Below are 21,594 nucleotides of genomic sequence, written 5' to 3'. Positions count from 1 at the left end.
ATTTCTCTACAAAATTGTGTATGAAAACCCTTACCTCTGGTAAGGTAGACCGTGTCTCCGTGTGGCAGTACTACTATTGAAGCACTCGCGCGCTAGTCACGCCGCAGGTTTAGTGCTTCATATAAATTCTTACTAAGCAGAAGGTAGAACGATATGGTCACGGTAGCCAACATAGGAATAGGTTTAGAATATTTCATCACATTTAATTAAAATCATAACGAATCCTTACCACTTTTTGGATTTAAAAATAAAACGAATAAATCAAGTATAACATAGTAATTTATTAACGCCATAAATACCTATAGCAGAGTTAATAATCCGAACGTAATCACCACGCAACCACGCGCGCCGCTAGTGATACAAACATACCTCTAATAACATTCATACTTTAAACTTTCTACAGTGGAATTTACATACAGTCATATAATCTTTATATATCTATAACTTACAGAAGAATACATTAAGATGAGTACACACGTGTCTGTAACGTTTATCTGTACAAATAATAACAATGTTTGTTTGTCATCTCAAAGTAACTGCCATTTTTCCATTTACAAGATAACAATAAAATTAAAACAATAGTTTTTTTGTCGTCTGTACGAGCCAATCGTGCATTTCCTGATTTCATGTGTGTTAATTTTTTAACCGTTAAAAATATTACTTTAAAAAAAAAACGTCGTGCACAATGATGGCGGAATTATAAGCGAGATTACTTACTATTAAATAACAAAACATTATGACATTACATATTGTTTTTTTTGGATTGTAACGTATATGTTATATTGATTTTATTGTATTCATCGTAATGACGTGTGTACTGACCTGTATACGTGTATCTTAAATCAACAGACCAACATATACATATAACAAAATGAGAGATTACGACTTGATAATTGCTTCGTACGCTTGGAATATGCAGGTGGCGACCTCTACCGTGCGGGACTTGAGGCTGAGCGTGGCTTCCGGGTTGCCGGGCTGGAGTTTCAGCTCCAATAGAACCCAGATGTTATTAGTCAGTTTCAGAGATTGGTAGAGCATATCCTGGCCTTCGACGTTACGTTTCGCGATCGTGTATATGTTGTTGAGTGTCATCTTTTGTGCGATGGTATCCGCGTTGCCTATGACGTTGGAGAGCGTGTGTTGCACCTCGTTGGCGGCGGGGATCTCCTTCCAGGTGGTGAGGAACACGCGCTTGTCCAGCTGCCCGTCCTCCGTGAACAGGATGTGCGCGGGGATCAGGCACGCGAAGTAGAACACATCCACGTTATTTTTGATCGCCACCTGGAAAATTAAACGTAGATGCCCTTATTAATTAAATCATAGGTGGCCATATGCAGCAGTGGTTACTTACTTATAGTCTGGTAGATTGCGTGCTGGAATGACCATTAATTTTAATATCATAAAATAAAGTTTATATTGTCTGTATCTGTGAGACTTATCATATAAGTAAAGTAATTACGAGGATTGTGCACTTGATCCAGGGTATACTTTATTGTATGTTAATTAGGGTTACTTCGAGCTTTGTCTACTTGATATTCGATAGATGTTCTCAATAAGCTAAGCAGTATCTTTTTAAGGTGGTAGAATACTTTGTGATTTGTGATTCCAAAGGTTCTATAGCCTATTTTTGTCTTAGAACAGCCGCTGCCGTTTTAATTTTGAAGGTTGTGAAAGACAAAGTTATCTGAAGCACTCTAACGCATCTGTGTCCGCATCTGTTAATTACAGATATTCATGGGTGGCAGGACTCGCCATCAGGTGGACTGCTTACCCATTTCCTTGTTCAACATTCACAAGAGCGTATTAGTTGTGTGTACCTGGAGGTTGTTGAGCGGCTCCATGCGCTGCACGGGCCCGCCCAGCGCCAGCGGCAGCGCCGCGTCCGCCCGCCCGCCCGCCGCCAGCGCGCCCACCGCCAGCGCGCCGCCCGGGTACACGCCGAAACTGGGACGTAACGGGACAACAATTTAAACCTTTGAAGGTGGTAGAACCCTTTGTGGTTCGACTCCGACGGCACCACCGCCACACCTATTTCTACCTAATAACAGCTGTGTTAGACGCTGCTGTGTTCCGTTTTAGATAGATAGATAGATAGATAGATAGATTATTTATTTCAAGAACTTAAGCAACAACAACAAATTATAACACACAATAAACAATGAAATCCAAAAATACACATATGGAAACACAAACTTAATTATGAACTTATTGACTAAATTTTCTTAAGAAATAAAATTACACAAAATATAAAAAAAAAAACTGAAAATAATAAAGTAAATTAAAAAATAAAAACAAACAAAATACATAATCGAGTGTTGCAGCTAAAGTCTGTGAAAAAGGTTCCGGAGCTCAGAAAAAAACCGAGATTGGATCTCGGCAACTGATTTTCAGCCCGGACCGTATGCGAACGTTGCTCGGAAGGCTGTGCAGTATACATCGTGCCAAGTGTTGTAAACGGGAGAAAAAAAGAAAAATTCTTCTACCCTTTTTTTTATTAATTTTATATTAACCTACTATAAACATTGTGATGCTCAATAAGTGCCGTTTCGTGTTACAAAAGTGAACTAATATTAAGAAAATTACGATTACGTGTAAGAACGAGTATGTTAAACGAAAAGTTAGTATATCTGTTATCTACGTTCTATTAGAGTATTTAATTTAACCTTGTATTATATGTAGTTTTAGAGGGTGTGGTAAGGGAGACAGACTTTTCCGAGACGTTCCAGCTTAGTCCTCAGGGTAGGGGCGCATCTGTGGCCGACTTCAGGTCGGAATATCTAATGTTATCTGGGGTTGATTACAGATGTCCATGGGCGGCAGTAGCCACTTACCATCAGGTGGACTGCATGCTCGTCTGCTACTCTTATATAATAAAAAAAAATTGATACAATCGTAGATTTATTAAAAGGCGGCGGCGTGAAACTGAATGAAATGGGCACTTTAAGACTAATTGATTTTGAATTATAATATATCCAGCGCGGTAAAATATGTAAGAAGAATATCCACATAGTAGAAGGACCCACATATTCTGTCAGTAGTGCAACATTATAAGACTTATAACTAACTTATAACCATATATTATTGAATGTTTACAGATTTTTTATCCTTAACTGCAAAGTGCAAAATAATTTATAATCTAATTTAATTCTAATTTGACATTCAAACAAAAAATAATCATTAAAATTATAAATTATCACACCTCACAGTAAATTTGATGAAATAACTTCAAAAAACTGTTTAAAATAAGCATCAAATGGAAAACCTATTGAAGATCACCATACCTGTTCTTATTGAGCTGAATAGCGAAGCCGCTCATGACCTGCATCGCCTTGTTTGTGAACGTCATCTCCATCTTGGGCTGCCCGTTCTGCCGGCTGAATGTGCCCCAAATCTCCAAACCTTAAAAGTAAGGTACGCTTGAATTATAATGACATATTTTAATTGGAATTAAATTATATGGACAACTCTAATCAAAACCAGATTTCTATTCCCAAGTGAGGGCAGTCCTATCTGAGGTCGTTCACGGTACGTACACGTGCGGTCGCGGTGCTACAAAAGTTATAATGCCTTATATCGTTTCGTCGTTGTATGGACGCAAAATACCCGTTACTGGCTATAATTAGGTTGACGGTGGTACCTCCGAAGTCAAACTACTAAGGGTTCTTCTAGTTAACTCTAATATCACTAACCTTCATTCCTGAGCGTGTGTGCGTGTGTGTGCGTGCGTCTATGTGTGTGTACGTATGTATGTGTGTGCCACTCACCCTTCCCCTTGTCAGCGGGCAGCCAGCACTGCTTGGGCGGCGTGTAGCCGACGGGCGCGGGCAGGCCGAATATATCGCCCAGCAGCCCCGTAGTACTGGGCGCCGCTACCTCTGTCGTGGTTGTGCCGCCCAGCTGTGGGCAAACGACAGATTGTTAGGAAATGTGATGTCTCATGTCACCAACTTACCATACACTTCACACCGAAGAACAGTACAACTTAGCTATATTGTTATGTGTTTTTTATCTAGATATAGTTGCGGATGTGGTGATTGCGCAGACAAACAATGTAATAACTTAAGAAAGTTTAAAATTAAAAAATATATTAATTACGGTAGGAAATTCATTTATTTTTTTTTACTAAGATGACTGATGGCTACTAATTCTAAATTACGATACCAAAACGTACTCATTTTTTATTTATTTTTTGATCAAAGATATATTTAAGTATATTTCTTATTAAATCTAAGGATAGCAATGTAATTGGTTTTTTAATTGTAATTTTTTTGTAACTTACAAGTACATCGAGTCCTCCGGCGAGTAGGTCCAAGTTGGAGGCGGGCGCGGGGGCGGGCGGCGGTCCGCTTATGTCCATAGATAGTAAGTCGCCGATAAGTGATTCCTGGAAATTAAAACAAATTTAGATGAATACAATGTTACGGTCTAGAGCGGCGTGTTGATAATGTTATTTCTATCTAGTCTTAAATCTAAAAAGGTCATTAAATTTTAAATTACAAGCATGTGAAGTTCTTAATTTTAAATCAACTTGAACACAAATATTACTGACACGAGGTAGAAATAGAAATAGACGCATTTATGCCATGGCAATCATAATTTTGCAAAAACGTATTAACAAGCTTTTTCGCACATTTAAAAGATAGGTCTCCAAAATTATCATGCTTAATGGATGTGACGTTAAAAACTGACCTGAACCCATTTCAATGTTATAAAATAATGTTGATATTGAATTTATGAACTAGGTCATCAGAACAGTTTAGATATACCCATTATCAGTCGCTATGCTATCTTCGCTATATCGTGAGAGCATTTGTCCACCGCCGCTGTCACTGGACCGACATCGAGAACGAGATTACGACGTCAAAGTATCGTTACATACATTTACTATAGCCGCGTGTCCACCGCACGTCCATCACTTCATATCAAAGTGGGCCCGAAATAATCTCGTTCTCGGTGAGGGCGGCGATGGACAAACGCCCTGACGGTGTATAACCTCACCTGGTTGGGTATGACGGTGGGCTGCGCGGGCGCCGCGTCGTCGGCGGCCGCGCCGCGCGCCGGCAGCGACTTGCGTACACCCGCACCGCGACCTGCAAACACACGACACCATAAATAAGTATTATTCAATCATAGATTAGTACTACTTATCTATAGTCTGATTCATAATTAGGTGTCCAAAATGTAAACAAAGAAATGTCACTGTCAAAATTGACAAGAAACAAAAACTTTAACAAACTCAACAAAAAAACGAAAAATTTAACAAATATACACAATTTAGCAAACGCGTTATGTAAACGAGAAAACATTCGACTTCGATCACAATCACGAAAATGAATAATATCAGTTACGAAACTTAAAAATGACAGCACAAGAAATGTCTTGGATTTCGGTTGTGTTACCATTATCACATTTTAATTTTCTACCATAAACTTTGTTTTTTATTATTATTACTGTATGGATCGAAATTGAGGTGATATAAATATTAGAAAATGTGAATTAAACTTAATTTATTTAGATTATTATTTTATTATTGTTGACTTACTTTAATATCGACAAAAATAAGAAACTACCATTTCTAACTTATTTTCTTGATAGGTCAACACCTTTGTTTACATTTTGGACACCTAATTATGAATCAGACTATATGTATATATAGAATTGAATATATTTATGTATTCAATAAATATTTTATTTCAACGGACAGGTAACTTTTTAATGTAAATACTTTAAATGTTAATTAAGTATAAAATACCTTTTTCTAATACTTAGAGAAATAGCGGTCACCATTTCAATGTCTTGCATAGAATTCTAAATTTGTCACTCACAAAAAATAATTAATTAGACAAATTATGACATGATTATTTGTATGTCTATACGGAACTCAACAACACAAAAGCACACGCAACGTACGCGACACTGTCACGCACACCAACACACAGCCCAACACTAAAAAATCTGTGAACATTTCATTATTCAATTCCTTTTATCTAACAAACCTTCAACAAAGGCAGTGGGCGGCTTGTGGTACACTGAGGCGAGCGAACTGATGTGGCAAATGAGCTCATCGAGCAGCGTGGGCTCCAGCAGGTCAGTCTCCTCGGAGATGAGCGGCTTGTCCGCGAGCACCACCTCCTTGGCCGCCGCTGGGTCCGTGGACAACAATCGCCAGTAGATGAAGCCGCGGTCCCTGGGGTGTGAGATATTTTTGTTACGTCATATTTTAATATAAAACTATCTATTCGATAACAATTTCTTCATACCAGACATTCTCAAATTTAATCTTGGTACGTAAAATTTGGATAGATTAAATTCTAATAGCATGACAAAACCTAAAAATCTAAAACCAAATTTCAAATTTATAAATATTCCCTAGTAACCTGAGGTCGGGGTTGTCGGAGTCCTGCGTGGCGAGGCTGAGCACGTGCTGCACCAGCTCCTGCGTGTCGGCCGGCCGCTTCAGGAACAGCTTCACCACTGCCGTCAGCAGCTGCAGTTGCACCTGCGAACGAACATCCAAACAATATGAGAAAACTTAGTAAAACACATAATGGAAATAAAAATCAAAATAATATGAGAAAATATATGAAAACAAAATATTCAATTGTGATACGATATTTATTTGTTTAGTCCGCGCCAAACTTCTAGTCCGCTCTGAAGTTGTTGTGCGCAGGTTTAGTTAGGATATACTCCGCAAGGGCACACTAACGCAGTTAAGTAACCGCGGGCGAGAGCGGGCAGCGGAGGATGCCAGTGGTTGTTACAAAAACAAAAACGGAATGTTTAAAAATAAAGCTGTCTATGTCGTTCTCACAATTTAGCCGAATCCAACGACACCTCCTATGTTAAAATCGTACAAACCGTATGGGCTGTAGGGCATGCTAAAGAATGAAACTTACGCTTGGAAAACATAACCTTCCGCAGCGGGGTACAAAAAAAAACATTTTTTCTTAGTATATTCAAAGCATTCGTCAATTACCTGTGCGTTTTCATCGTGGAAGCCCTCGAGGAAGGAGTCAAGAAGTTCATCTGCATTGTCAATACGTTCCGCGTATTCTCCCACGATCCATACCTACAAAAAATGTAATGAAGTTAATAAACATAAAATAACGACCGTTTCGTGCAGGACAACACGTAAAATTAAAATAATTTAATTTGGGCATAGTACTGTAATCACAACCAATAATTAGTAACGGAATTTACACCACCATGCTGCTACACTCCTGATTATTACACGTAAGACACATCTAGGAATACTACTCCATCATCAAACAAAAATTTAGATATGACTCAAGTTATAACGCCCTAATAAATTAAAAATCAACACCGCGTCATGTTTTAACCCCCCATGCGAATACGAATCATACTTTATACCATAACACCCCGTTTTAACATCCTAATAAAATGGAAACAAAGACGCAATCTTTAATATTCCCGAACAAATGATAAAATATTCTGCTTCCTTTATCCCCTACCCCTCATAACATTCCAACTCACCATAGAAGCCCTGGCCTCGGGCTCGTCCAGCGTGTCGAGGTTCTCGCAGAGCGTGCTGATGATGCTCTCGTACTTGTTGGGGTACTTGCGGAAGATGTCCTTGATCACCACGATGGCCTCCTGCACCACGTAGTTCACCTTTGTCTGGATCAGCTCCAGCAGCGTGGACACGCAACGCTCTGCTGATGGTTCCACCTGGTGACAATTTTTTTTATATATATATGTAATATTATAGGAGTAGCAGACGAGCATGCAATCCACCGGATGGTAAGTGTCTACTGCCGCCCATGGACCTCTGTAATTAACCCCAGATAGGATTAGATATTCCTACCTGAGGTCGGCCACAGATGCGCCGCTACCCCTGAGGACTAAGCTGAAACGCCTCGGAAAAGTATGTCTCCCTTACCACACCCTTCAAAACACACAGCAGCAGCAGCGTTTAAGACTGCTGTTAGGAGGCAGAAATAGGTGTGGTGGTGGTGCCGTCGGAGTCGAACCACAAAGGGTTCTACCACCTTTCAATAATATACATACATGCAGATTTTATTACAGCTTATCAATATACAATACTACTTTTAATCCACGCCTTCGCTCGTAATCAAAGGTCGGTGATACCACGACCATACTTTTTTCAGGATAAAATGTACCATATGTCAGTCATCACTGCATTCTAATACCTTCATCATTGCAGTTGCAATCAGGGGTATTTAGCTATCAATCACCTAACTTCAAAGTCGACAAAGCGATTAAGCTTTGTATAACATCACTGGCAAATAAAAGATAAAATTCATTGTAACATGACATATTAGTACGGTCACCTTAATAGCACATCTGCCGATCGCCCTGACGGCCTTGCGCACGAAGTCCACGTCGACCTCGGTGGCGTACTCCTTGAGTTCGCCGAGCACCTGCGCGATGTTCGCCTGCGACGCCAGACGGATCATAATGTCCAGCTTCTCCAGCTTCACGTAGATCGGGTCGTTGTACTTCACGAAGAACACCTACCGAGGTGATTGAGGAAATCCTTAATTACACTCATACGAGTATGAGATTAAAAAAATATATTCATAACAATCATTCATTCACTGTTTGAGAAGGCGATGGTATCCTGTATCATTTTAGTAAGACACACTAAAATGATACAGGATATAGTCTACTCCGTCAAGTCATTGTTAGACTTAGCAATCTTACATAGATTTGAAAACATTACAACCTTTCGGGTCTTTGCTTTCTTTTAAAGTAAGAACATAAGGTGATTGATTTCTTTCGATTTAAAAATTTAGTACGATTTCGAATACAAAACACTATAATTCAGACGATCACAATCGCTGCTTTTAATTTGTTTATAACATCAATAAGCAGTTTCACATTGGTGCACGCTCATGCGTGCATGTGCGCTTGAACGTGTGTACGTACTTGTTCGTTGTCTGTGTGCGCTCATATAAGTGTTCATTTGTATTTGCCTACATATCTATCTACGCATACCCACATTTAGAGGTCTGCAACATTTTTTACAACATTAGAGTCGCAAACGGACACGACACAGTTCACGTGATCATACGTAACTACTGCCGTACAACCCACCTTCATCTCATGCTTCAGTATGTCCGGGCGCTTCTGCACGACCAGGTTGATGTTCCTGAGCGCGACGTACTGCACCTCGGGCTCGGCGGACAGCAGCGTCACCAGCGGCGGCGCCAGCTTGCGCGACAGCGTGCCCACCACCTCCGCCTCGTCCGACAGCATCTCCATCAGCTTCATCAGCACCTGGGAACCATGATTGTTGATGAGTTCGGTTTCAATTGCCTTGAAAAGGTGTCTGCCAATATAAAAAAGGATACACAGCTACTAAAATTTTCATTCATGTAAAGTTTACTTGGACCTTGGATTATCATTGGTTCATATAAAAGATAGTTTCATGTGACTGCATATAGAAAGGAAAAAATACTGCAAGTTACAAATAGACCAAAATAATCAATAACTATAGGAGTCTGGAACCTAATCCCCATTATTCCAACAAATCAAACTATCCAAGCAGCATTTGCATTCCTAGTGACTCACCTATTCCCGACGTTCCATCAAACATTTATCCAACTATGGCATTAAGCTACGGCTTACAACACCGCAACGGCGTTGGCGCGTTCCCAGTGACTGACCCATCCCCAACATTTCATCAAACATTTGTCCAAGCTCACCTTGACCGCGGAGAGCACGACCGCGGCGTTGGCGTGCGCGAGGCGCGGCGTGATGCGCTCGCAGATGGAGTGCGCCTCGCGCGAGTCCCGCGGCGAGTAGTTGCTCAGCGCGTCCAGGATGAACACCTGCCCCCACTCCGTGCACTCGTTCAGCGCGGTCAGCAGCTTGTTGATCGTCGGCGCATTCATTTCTGACAATTAAGACGAATATTAGCTTAATAGAGACCAACAGACCCAAGATAGGCGGAAAGGACGGACGGGACAAAGGCTTTAAAGAACTAAAACCGTAATACTACACAAACAAACGTTTCTTTTTTTTCTTCTATAAACTGCCTAACTACCAGTATGTAAGTAACATATGTATTTGTTTCAAATTTATTTACGATTGCATAGGTTGGTAAATATAATATTCACGCTCGCATCTTCTTTGTAATTTGCAAGCGAAAACCTTGACTCAAAAATATTTATCAAAAACAATATGATCAAATTTTCTCAAATTATTGACCAAACATGCCATAAAATTTATAAAAAGTATATAATTCATCCAGAGAAATTCATAAAATACAATAGGATGACTCACCGACTAGAGGCTGGCCTGACACGCTGGCCTCATTAATCTCAGACAACGCGGCGACGGCGTTGGCAACCACCATGGGATTGGAATCGCTCAACAAATCCTTCAATTGATCTAAAAATCCCTGGAAACGACAAAATAAATCAGAACAATTGACAGACACCTTGTCTCAAACAAAAAGAGTAGGCCAATTAAGTTCAGTTCAATTTTGTTTAAAGGGAATCTTGTCGTCTTTAGTTTACGTTAACGATATTAAGCACTTAAATTAAGCATGTATCGATCATTCAGCAAATATACTTTACGAAAAATGTAAGATTACAAAACATTCACGAAATTACAACCCTCAAAGTCATGATATAACCCATAATATGTAATATTCTGGAAAGCATTCTGCGTTATATGGTTTGGCTTACAAAACGCTATCGTATTCTATTATATTGCTATCCTCACCTGATCTTCCACCATGCTGGACGATATATCGTACAGTTTCGCCACGCACACAGCGGCGGTTTTCCTCACATACGGATCCTCATCTTTCAAGCACTTCCGTAGCGGTTCACACAGATACTCAGTGATCTTGTCCACACGTATGCATCCCATCGTCCTTACGGCCAACGCCCGTATCAACGGGTTCGAGTCTTCGCAATCCTGCCGGCGTGTCAACGTTGTATGTTGTTGTATTGTGTAAGGGGGAAAAGAGAAAGCAACACATCAATCAACTGAAGCAATTCAACTAGAAGCGCAGGCGGTAGCGACCTGCCGATTTGTTTTTGTTTTTAACTTGATACAATTTGACTGTACAATAATGTAGTTTTCATAATGGGAAATGATCCAAAAATTTAGAAATGCGGTTTAACATATTTTTAAATTTTGATTTGGCAAAAATACTTAAGTTAATGTTAAATTGGAAAACCGATGTCATGAGGGTTAGTAATTATTAGATTAATAAGTGATTCAATTTCAACTATTGCAGTATGTAGTTTAGAATGAACCTGACTAACATATTGTTAAATTTTACCCATTAAATCAACAGGACACATTGATGAAGATGATCCAATAATGGAAAATATAATTTAAGATGTCATTAAATTTCAACTTACAAAGTGTAACTTACACTTTAAGGGCAAACGGGATACTCCTATATTTTTTTTATATGAAGCAAAATTTAATATTTAGAAGTATAAACATGTCCTTTCATAAGTCATAACAGTTATATAACAAATTGCATATTTTTTTGAAATTTTTGTGTATATACATTTTACAGACAAAGCAAATTAGTACAACCTTTGAAATGTTCTGTTTATTTTACTTTGAACTTGTTGCTTATTTTTTATGTGCTATAACTTTATGAGCTTTATAATTTTATTTAACAATTTCGATTAGATTTTAATTTTAAATCACAGTAAATCAGCAAATCTCTACACAATGATGTATATAGGAATAAAATTAGCTGATGTGCTTCTATTTTGGATAATAATATAATGGAGGCATGGATTATTATTTGTAAATTCTTTTCACACTTTAGCGAGATTCTCTATTACTGATAATAAAAACTGATTGTATGTAGATTTACACATCTGTGTGCTAGTGATGGGAAACTAATTAAACATGCAAGTATTCAACAATATTTTAAACAAATACATGCCAGATTAAATATAACTAGAATTAATATAATATTACAATAATAAATGGTGTTACATATCACCCACACAAAAACATTATTTTTACACAGTTTTATTACATTATTTATATCGAAAGTATGGTTGTAATGTGTAAATCTACAGATTGATGAGTCGAGTGGTTTTTTGGATCATTTGATTACCTTAACAAGCTGGTATGTTGGTAGATCCTTTCACCCATCATTATACGGTACAGAAGACATTAAAACGATAAAAAAGACAAGTCACACACACACAGATAGCTAAACTACATTTTCATATAAATTCTCTTTTCAATAACTCAATTATTATTCTAAACAAACTTATAGGAATTCATTGCAATTTCCATGCTGAATTTTAATTTTTTTCCCAAGAAAAATCATTTAAAATTATTTTGTAAATATCACCTATAACTTTGAAAGCTTAAGGCTAGAGTAAAAATCTCGGCTAACGGATATTTAAATGAATTAAGTATATTTTTATATTTTAAAAGATAATCCTGCCGTTAAATTGCTTTGAGAGTTTATCAGAATTTCTCATGCAAAAGCGAAAAACCAACCCAAATCTTAAGAGGAGAACTGTGTCTAATTGGATACTGATGGTAGTGGCACCATATGATGGCACTTATTACAGCTGCATTTTGTTTATAGAAGCTTAAATTGTATTGTATGCGCGAGATTTGCCAATTAATTCAATTTCTACACACTATTAAAAACTGACTTAAGTAGGTTTACATTTTTACCTCATAGGATATATTTTAAATAATCTCTGTAAAATTTCAGTATTTCATAACAGGTTACTAATAAATGGTTACCCTATGTCTAGGGTAAATTTTTATAATTGAATATAAAATATTTTAAGAATGAGGGTTCGAAGCCATCTTGCAGCTGTTATAAGTGCCAACATGGGTGCCACGGCTAAATCGTGTTTGTGTGCGTGAAGTTATACTGAAGTAGTACATACCTTGACAAATGTATTGACGGCCATAATGGCCATATCAGGTTGTGATTTAGCATAATTCATTAGATACAGATAGACGAGCTTCTTGAGTTCCAAGTTGTCGGTCTGCATGCAGTTGACCACATCGGGGAAGAGTGCGGAGACATCCTTGCCAACTGTCATAGAGGCTATCACCTATTGTTAAATTTATAAAATAAATAAATAAATTTGTCGGTGTATTTTACTTCATGGATTATTTTATTTAAGGGCACTAGTAGACATAATGTTTAGTAGTAGGGCTAGGCTATAAAAAATTATAACTGCAAATAGAAATTTAATTCTAATAACAGATTAATCATGCACAAATATACAATATGGAAAGTATAATAGCAGTCAATCAGTAAACAGGAGCAACATATTTACAGTAAATGTGGCTGGTTTTACTTAACCCAAGCCCAGTTGGGGAGATCTATACACTGTTAAGAGTATGGAGGTATAGAGTCATAAGGAGCTTTGAATATACGAAATGCCACTTACAAACTGAAACATAATCTAAAAATGCTACTATTACTAGTGCTAGATTTTTCATAACCTGACAGTTCAACACTGTTATATGGCTATTTTTTTCATAAGGCTTTTATTAACAGTTATTTATTTAGAAAAAAATGTTTGGAAATTTGAAAATCTGTAACTTATGGACATTTACAACGACAGTAAGGACGTTTACACGCCGTCGGTTTTAAAGAGCCTTTTATCATTTTTAGGTAGGCGTATATTCCGGAAAGGTTTACAACGAAGTTTATTTTTCTTTTCTGTACGGATCAATTATATCGAAATAAAATAGCTTACCTTCTTGACAGCCTCCTTCTTTTTTTCCTTCTTGTCGCTGTTGAGTTCCGACTTCAATTCGAAGATTTCACCCTTTTTCGTAGTCGTGAAGTACTTGGAATCCGTCATTTTAACTTAAGTGTACCTGCCGATAGCAATATAAAGTATTTAAGCCAATTTTTATGATTATATCTGGAACTACAAAAATCGATCGTTGCAACAAGAATCTGATGAATCATAATTACCTCAAAACTACTGATAATAAGTGAGCTACCTTGATTCAGACCATGTAACACGTAATAACTAGTTAGATTTCACACGATTCACGAGCCCCTTTTACAAAAATAGAGGAAAATATCAATAAAACCACAAATTAAACTACCCAGTCTTTTGACAGAAACTGAAGGGGCGTAAAACTATTTTTTATCTGTGTGACAGTGTACGTAACAATGTTGCCACATGAACTACAGACGTGGCTAAAAATACTCGGCATCATTTTGTAGATTATAATATAAAAATGATAAAGTAAATAAAAATAAAGAACATTATTATCGGTTGTATTATGCTTTATTTCATATAAATATATATTATATTATATAATTCTCCAGCTTTTTCTTATTTAAATCCATTACTAAGTTCCAATCAAAGCAAGTAATTTTGTTAAAAGTATAAATCTAGCAAACCTATACAAATTAAGTCAAATGCTCTATCCACACGTTTGAATTTGTGATGGTTTTGTAAGCTTGCGGACTCGGCATCAAATAACATACATACTAACGATTAAATTGATGCACCACGGCAGCGAATTAATTTAATCGGTATACCATGAGGGAGGAATACTACATCAACCCATAAAGCAATCATTCCATTTCAGAGGACTTTCCATGAATTCTCTTTGGAACTGGTGATGTTACTGTTTTGTACTGATACAACTAATAAGTCTTATACTAAAGCGAACTCTAAAACCTGCGCGGGTACACGAAGTGGGTCTCCGTAGGCAAAAACCACGATAAACAACCGCGTACATATCGACGCTTGACAGGTTTGATAAACCACAATCCACAATTTCAGGAAAATGGATATACTTCTGGGAGCTACAAAAACCATAATACATTGATCTTTTTTTATGTTACTATAGGCTTGCGTTTGGCTGCAACGTTATCTGATGTTAAGTGAGATGCAGACTTGGATAAAACACGCTTGCCTAGAAGTAGCCTATTCACCCTTGACTTAAACAATCCCAGGTTGTATGTATCGGGAAACAAAGAAAGCGGGAGTAAATTCCTTGGCGGTTCGCAAAAGAGAAACATCAACCAAATATCGATGATATCGCGCGGTTCGTCTAGATGTCCGATGATGGAAAGGGGCAGCAGGAATTAAGTTGTGAAGTTCAAACGCACACTCTCCAAGATGTATTCGATAGAAAACAGACAGAAGAGCCGGATTAGGGTGAAAAATAAATAAACATAATATACTATGTCAGTTACTTTATTAAATAATTTCATTTTACAACCGATATTGAACGAAGTAACATTTCATCACATTATCATACATTACACATATTATAGACAATTTATACTTGTGGTTACAGACACATAGCTAAATAGGTACACATAGAATGAGAATTTAGAAAAGGTTACATAGACACATGACATTTTAATGATAAATATAATTGTTTAAATATTATTCAAGATTAGCTAATTAATGACACTACTACGATTGCCATAAAGATTTGTTTTTGACCAAATAAATAATGATAGAAGCTCAGCCGTTCGAGCATTTCTAAAATTCATTAAATTTCCTTTTTTATTATTAAAATCACATCTTTATGACAACAATCTCACAATATAATATAACCAGTCGATGAGGGTAGTCGATAAAAAAGAAATCTATCACCTAACAGATATGTTCGATCGTCTATGATAAAGCAACAACTCACATGTAACAAATAATCATAGTATAACAGTCTGATCACACAAAATATTACAAATTAAATAATAATTATAATAAAAAAATGTATATGCCATCTAAGTTATTTACAATAGTTAGCTAACTAAATAACAATCATACTAATATTACACTTTGCTAATCATCCCACTTACATTTTGTCTAAATACTGACTGGGCGAAGTACTACACAATGTTCCTAATAGAGATTAATAACTTGTATCTCTAAACTAAGCTAAATAAATAGAATCCAAGCCTTGTTTGGTGGCGCTAGTGTCAAGTATATTCACTAGAGATGTACCGAATACGGCCGAATCTATTCGGCCAACTTAGACCAAACATTTGGACCAACATTCGGCACATCCCCAATATTCACCAATTCTCGATGAAGTGAGTTATTATCTGGAATGCATACAATTTTCACATACATCAGTCTATCGTATGTGTTTCTCACTAGCCCCTTTATGCAAAACAAGTGAATCGTATAAGCCAAGGTAAAAACGTTCTATGATTACAATTTCATATCAAAAATGTTGTAAAAGCCTCACAAATTCTAATATCTCGCCTAAAATGTATAGATTATTGAGCAGAGTATAGTTTTTCGATAGCACTACGTGATTCAATATTAAATTTAACGTATTGTATTCAATTTGTGATCAACGTGTAGGTATAGTGTTAATAAAGGTATAAGTACCATTTCATTATGATTATATAAATATTCTACCACTTTGTATTATACCTCTCTGTTAATTTATAGGCGCCGTAGACAAATTAATATATTGCCAGTACATCGATGTCTCAGTGTTGCCAGTAGTAAAATTTAACGAGAGATACAATAAAAAGTAACAAATGCATTTTAAATGTAAAAATGGCTTCCATTACATAGTAACTTCGATACGATACAGACTTATTATTTTATTATCTTTGATGAGGACATTAAAATTGTTATCAGGCATACATTAGGCCATCAACACACTAGAACGAACCACTACAATCTTAAGTCATAATCATAATTTAACCGCTTCCTTTGACCGTCTGTCAATGTAACTCACTTAGCTTTATAGAAACATTTACTTTAGATACTCTTTTTATTTCATTAGGTATTATTAATAAGAGACGTTTGATAGAAGATATTTTTTGTCACATTCATAGCAGGCGGACAAAGTCCTACCAATACATGGATGTTCAATGTATAAAGAAGTGTACGATAGGCCGTCACCGTGCGGTTTACTCTATGTCCTTCCCATATCAAGTACTAGAGTGCGCACGAGGTACATTGCGCGTTAAGTGAGACACATTGCCGGTCATAGAGCAGTATAGCGTTCAATGTATCTCGAAACGAACGACTCGCATCACCGCGCTGTATACTTCACAAATATGTTCCTTATACTGAATACTACATATGTTCAGCGTACATTGCGCGCTAAGTGAGTCACAGTCCCTCGCGGTGGATACAACAGCGTTCAATCTATAACGTGGTGTGCGGAGTGGTCCCGCTGCCGCGCGCAGAACACGGCGCACAGTATGGGCAGCGCGCTCGTGAGCAGGCCCGCGGCGGCGGGTTGTTGTTATGCGAACGACTCCTTAGTTGGCGATATTGGCTTCGAGGACGCGACGCTCGAGCGGCTCTGTCGGCCTTCGGGGCTTTGGGATCTGGAAAATAACAGTTGGTTAGGGAAAAATATAGTTGGTATTATATTTACTTTGGTGCCCTCAGTTAAAAACTATCGCGTGTAACTAAATTAACGTTATTTCTGCCTTCAAATCTATGTATGGAAACTCACTGAGCGGCTTGTTTCAGTCTCCGTATACTCCGTGCACGAAAATGGAAGAAAAATGCTCCGTGAGATACCCTTATTCAGAATACGGCTTTAGATACAGAGTAAAGTGTATCGCCGGATTTGAATAATTGCACCGATTTTACAGAGCCTCATGTCATAGCGCTCCGAGAATAAATTAGGAGGAAGTTAATTCCACATCTTGCACATTCGTGTCGAGAAAGCACTTGCAAACCGAACCATGAAGGATTACCACGACTCCAATTGATGTAGATGGAACTTTATCCTTTAGCGAGAGGTGCGACGGAGGTACTCGTATGAAACATGACTTACTTTTGCGAGTCCAGCTGTATGCTGTTGCGCGACGGCGCGGAGGGGCTCAGCTTGTGGTTCGCGAGGAACGTGCCGATCGACTCGTCCGAGCTGTAGCTGTCGTTCTCGCTGTCAACATGATACATAGGTGAGAGGTTTGTAAGGGAGCATGTGGTTTTGTTTGTGGGGATTTTTAAATTGGTACATTTTTTTGTAGTTTGTGGTAGTAGCAATATTGCATTAATATTTTATATTTATAGATTTCAGATGGTCCTTAATTCTCGATAGATTGTTTTGTTGAAATTATTGTGTATATTTTTGTAAATTTTATTTAAATGTCCAGTATACATTTATTATAGAAAAATAATAAAGTACTAAAGGTATACTTTCATAGATAGTAATTACGATTTCGGCTGGCTTTCTTCCTAAAATCGTTAAGATTTGCAAAAAAACTCATTGGATTGTTTAGTTATTGATTTATTTGATTAAAGTTAGTGAAAAAATGACGTGAGAACATATTATAGTATGCGCTTTTATATACTGTTTCATGTATTATTTTGTTTAATATGATAAAAATGTAAATATTTTCTGCATTTTCCAATCATAATATATTTTTGACAAAAAATAATACTACAAATACAATACAACAATAATATAAAAATAATTAAAAAAAGACAATAAATTTATTCCACAAAATCCACGAGGCGCGCCTCGGCGGCCGCCTCGACCGCCGCCGCGGCGATATTAATGTATTTCACAACATCGTGTTCACTCACCTGTCGGTGTCGCGCGAGTCCGCCGGGCTGGAGAGGTCGCCGGCGATGGCCTCCTGCAGCGCGGCGGCGCGGCGCGCGGCGAGGCGCGCCTCGTCCCGCGCGGCCGCCGCCTCCGCCGCCGCCGCGGCCGCCGTCGCCTCCGCCGCGCCCTTCGCGCGACACGCCTCGCTCAGCTTCGCGTTCAGGTTCGAGTTCTCTTCTTTCAGCTCTCTGTGTGGTGGGGATGTGTGGATTGGTGAGTTTAGTTCGGTTGTAACGCGTTGATAGTTTTCGTTTGTGCGAAAGGATACATAACTTATGTTTAACTTTAAAAGCCTTCATTTTTAACCAACTTCTTTATTGATTCGTTGTTTTAATGAATAAACTTTTTGCACTATAAAATTAATGAGAAATTCATATAAATTAAATTATAAATCAAAATTACAAATTATATATTTGCGTTGAAATTGCCGTTGCTTTTAATATCACTACAATAAATTTATATTATTAATTTCACACATCATATAATTTATTTAGAATAAATGTATTGAAGTCTAAGGTAAAATCTGTTATTTAACATAAAAACTTTAAGAACAGTTTTATTTATATCCTGTAAATTACTAAGAAAAGATAAAATATTAAAGATTGTTTTTAATAAAAGACTACGCAGGAATGTAAAATTATTTATTACACTATTATTTATTTTACTACTACAAAATCGCGTAATTAATCTTACCTGAGTTGCCTGGCGAGCTTCCTGACCTCGTCGGCGGCGAGCTGGTCCCGCGAGCGCGCGGCGGCCAGCTCGGTGGCAAGCTGCTCGTGCGCGTCCCGCAGCCGCGCCAGCTGGCCCTCGAGGCGGGCGCGCGACGTCGCTTCCAACTCCAGGCTCGATTCTAACTCCTGGATGAAAATATTACATCTCTATTAATGCTTGTTACAATTATGACAACTAGTACAATGTACTTTCTCTGCAGTAATTGTTAGTGTGATATAAAGGCGTACAGATCATAACAATTGTGTGAAGTACAAGGGTTTGTCGTCAATAGCCATCATTTATATAGTGACGTGACACGCACGCATCACGACGCGGTTAGTGATGTCATATACAACTTATGTCAAGGCGCCTCTTTGTATCGACGGCGGGGCACTATGACGCAGCCAGTGACGTCACACATACTAATTCCTTATGTTCAACCGCCGCTCCATCATGTGTTGCTTTGGTAGCAGCTAATGACGTCACAGTACCTTATTCCGCATGTCGAGCCGTCGCTCCGCCTCGTGCTGCTCGTGGTGGTGTCCCGCCTCTGCGGCGGCGAGGCGCGCGGCCAGCTCGGCGAGGCGCTCGCGGGCGGCGCGCGCCTCCTCCGCGCCGGCGTCCGCGCGCGCCGCCGCCTCGCGAGCGGCCACTTGCGCCGCGCACAGTGCTGATGTTGACGCGCGGTACTTCTTCAGTAGCTGCACACACAGATACACAAACATAAGTTAATATCAATGCAATTCAATGCGCTGTATTTCTTCACCACCTGCACACGCACATACACATGAAAATTACTATAGATAAATGCACGACGATGCTCGCACTATATTTACCTACATAATACACATTTACATATGTGTATATAAATTGTATTTGTCTATATTATATTTGTCTTAATAGTTGAAAATTGATCTCTCAATAGGGAGATCGAATTTCAGGCACCCACATCTGGTTTTTCAAGTTACTTGTGTGTTAGAAATCAACTATCATTTGCTCATACGTTGAAAGAAAAAGGAAACCTGCATTTCTCAGAGCTTTTTAAATGTAGTTATCAAGGGTGAAACCTATAAACTCGCATGATGCGCAGGACATGCGCAGTGAACTATGATCTAAACCTTTCACTCCCTAAATCACTTTGAGAGGAGACTTGTGCCTAAACAATAATGTAACACTGTAACTTATTTATTTAATTATAAATTGTTGCACACCAAGCCATAATTAAAGACAAATAATAAAGAATATATTCACTTCCTACAATAAAAAAAAAATTGAATGAAAACTCATGCAAACGTAATTTTTTTTTCAAAACCCATTCACTTTTTCTTTTTAAATTACAACTTTATATGTATTCGTTACAAACCTCAGCCGCCTCCTCCTCGGCGTCATCCAGCTGTGCGCGCGCTGCCGCTGCATCTCTGGTTGCTACGAGGGCCCTCTCCGCGGCGTCGTTCCGCGCCCGCGTGGCCTCCTCCAGCGCGGCGCTCGCCTCCGCCGCCTCCGCCTCCGCTGCCGAGCGGGCTTTGGTGGCTGCACGGACCGCTAGCTCTAGGTCTTCCACCTGGATGTGGTATATAGATTATAGAAACTAACATAGCAGCAAACTAACATGACACCTGGTAGAGCCCGCGCCAGTGTAGTCGGAGAACCAATGCGGTCGAATATAAAAACAAGTCGCGTCGCAATAGTAAATTGTAGATATTAGTAGGACAAAGACAGCGCGGGACCCCTCCCGATAACCTCCACTGGCCCGCTCTCGTCCGCGGGTACATAGCGCAGTTGGTGTGCCCTTACTGTTGCTACAGAGTATATGCTTGTAGTTGTGTTGGACCGCAATGGCTCTCTGACTAACAACTTCGCGCAACAACAACAGCGCGCATTAAATTCAAAGCAGACTTGCAGTTTGGCGCGGACTATAGTACCAAGGGGACCAGTTTAATGAGAACTGTCGCTAAGGGGCATCTATAATCAACCCCAGTAGGGATTAAGAATCTGCCTGAAGTCGAACACTGTTGTATAAGTGTACAATTATGGAGTCGAATAACGTATCGAGGATAATCTCTTGAAGAGTTATGGAGTTGACTTGCGAAGTTATTAAGTAATTCAGCTAACATGTGTAATGTTATGTACAAAGATTAAAAAAAATAAAGGTAGTCTTAAATTGTCATGTCAATCTCAACGCGCCGATTTTATTTAAGTAGTAAGTTAAAGTAGCAAGATTTAAGATAATTTTTGCCCAATTACCTGATTCTTCAATTGTCTGATCTGCGCCTTGCCGCCACCCTCCTTCTCTTTCTGTTCGAGCATCGTTTGAGCGTCGCGGAGCAACGCTCTGTATCTTTTCAGGTCCCTGAAATA

General features: G+C 38.5%; 2 protein-coding genes across 4 annotated transcripts in view; both read right to left on the bottom strand.

Moving 5' to 3' along the window:
- Positions 1-261: 261 nt before the first annotated feature.
- AP-1-2beta (adaptor protein complex 1/2, beta subunit) lies at positions 262-14,128 on the bottom strand. Of its 3 annotated transcripts, none has more exons than XM_073078177.1 (19): positions 13,963-14,128; positions 13,710-13,833; positions 12,885-13,055; positions 12,086-12,112; positions 10,714-10,911; positions 10,270-10,387; positions 9,690-9,880; positions 9,079-9,261; positions 8,313-8,495; positions 7,495-7,689; positions 6,977-7,069; positions 6,378-6,499; positions 5,997-6,187; positions 4,999-5,090; positions 4,280-4,384; positions 3,765-3,897; positions 3,282-3,399; positions 1,818-1,944; positions 262-1,281 (listed from the first exon to the last, which is right to left on the bottom strand). In XM_073078177.1, exons 2-19 carry the CDS (start codon positions 13,815-13,817, stop codon positions 880-882), a joined length of 2,757 nt encoding a protein of 918 aa, XP_072934278.1. In that variant the 5' UTR covers positions 13,818-13,833; positions 13,963-14,128; the 3' UTR covers positions 262-879. The 3 variants fall into 3 exon arrangements, with proteins under 3 accessions (XP_072934278.1, XP_072934277.1, XP_072934279.1); XM_073078176.1 differs by having other exon boundaries at positions 13,934-14,127; XM_073078178.1 differs by lacking the exon at positions 12,086-12,112 and having other exon boundaries at positions 13,934-14,126.
- Positions 14,129-15,160: 1,032 nt separating this feature from the next.
- The window catches only part of Mhcl (Myosin heavy chain-like), a 346,996-nt gene continuing 340,562 nt past the window's right edge, over positions 15,161-21,594 (bottom strand). Inside the window, exons 32-38 of the mRNA XM_073078174.1 lie at positions 21,481-21,586; positions 20,600-20,797; positions 19,728-19,937; positions 19,216-19,382; positions 18,501-18,710; positions 17,746-17,853; positions 15,161-17,287 (exon numbers count right to left, since the gene is read on the bottom strand). Coding sequence (XP_072934275.1) covers positions 17,203-17,287; positions 17,746-17,853; positions 18,501-18,710; positions 19,216-19,382; positions 19,728-19,937; positions 20,600-20,797; positions 21,481-21,586 — 1,084 coding nt within the window. The 3' untranslated portion in view covers positions 15,161-17,202. The remainder of the gene's footprint in view (positions 17,288-17,745; positions 17,854-18,500; positions 18,711-19,215; positions 19,383-19,727; positions 19,938-20,599; positions 20,798-21,480; positions 21,587-21,594) is intronic.

The sequence above is a fragment of the Epargyreus clarus genome, unplaced genomic scaffold (assembly GCF_041222505.1).
Source record: "Epargyreus clarus isolate Ecla_fem2 unplaced genomic scaffold, WU_Ecla_fem_2.2 ptg000012l, whole genome shotgun sequence".
Taxonomy (NCBI): Eukaryota; Metazoa; Arthropoda; class Insecta; order Lepidoptera; family Hesperiidae; genus Epargyreus; species Epargyreus clarus.
This window is presented reverse-complemented; position numbering and strand designations above follow the sequence as displayed.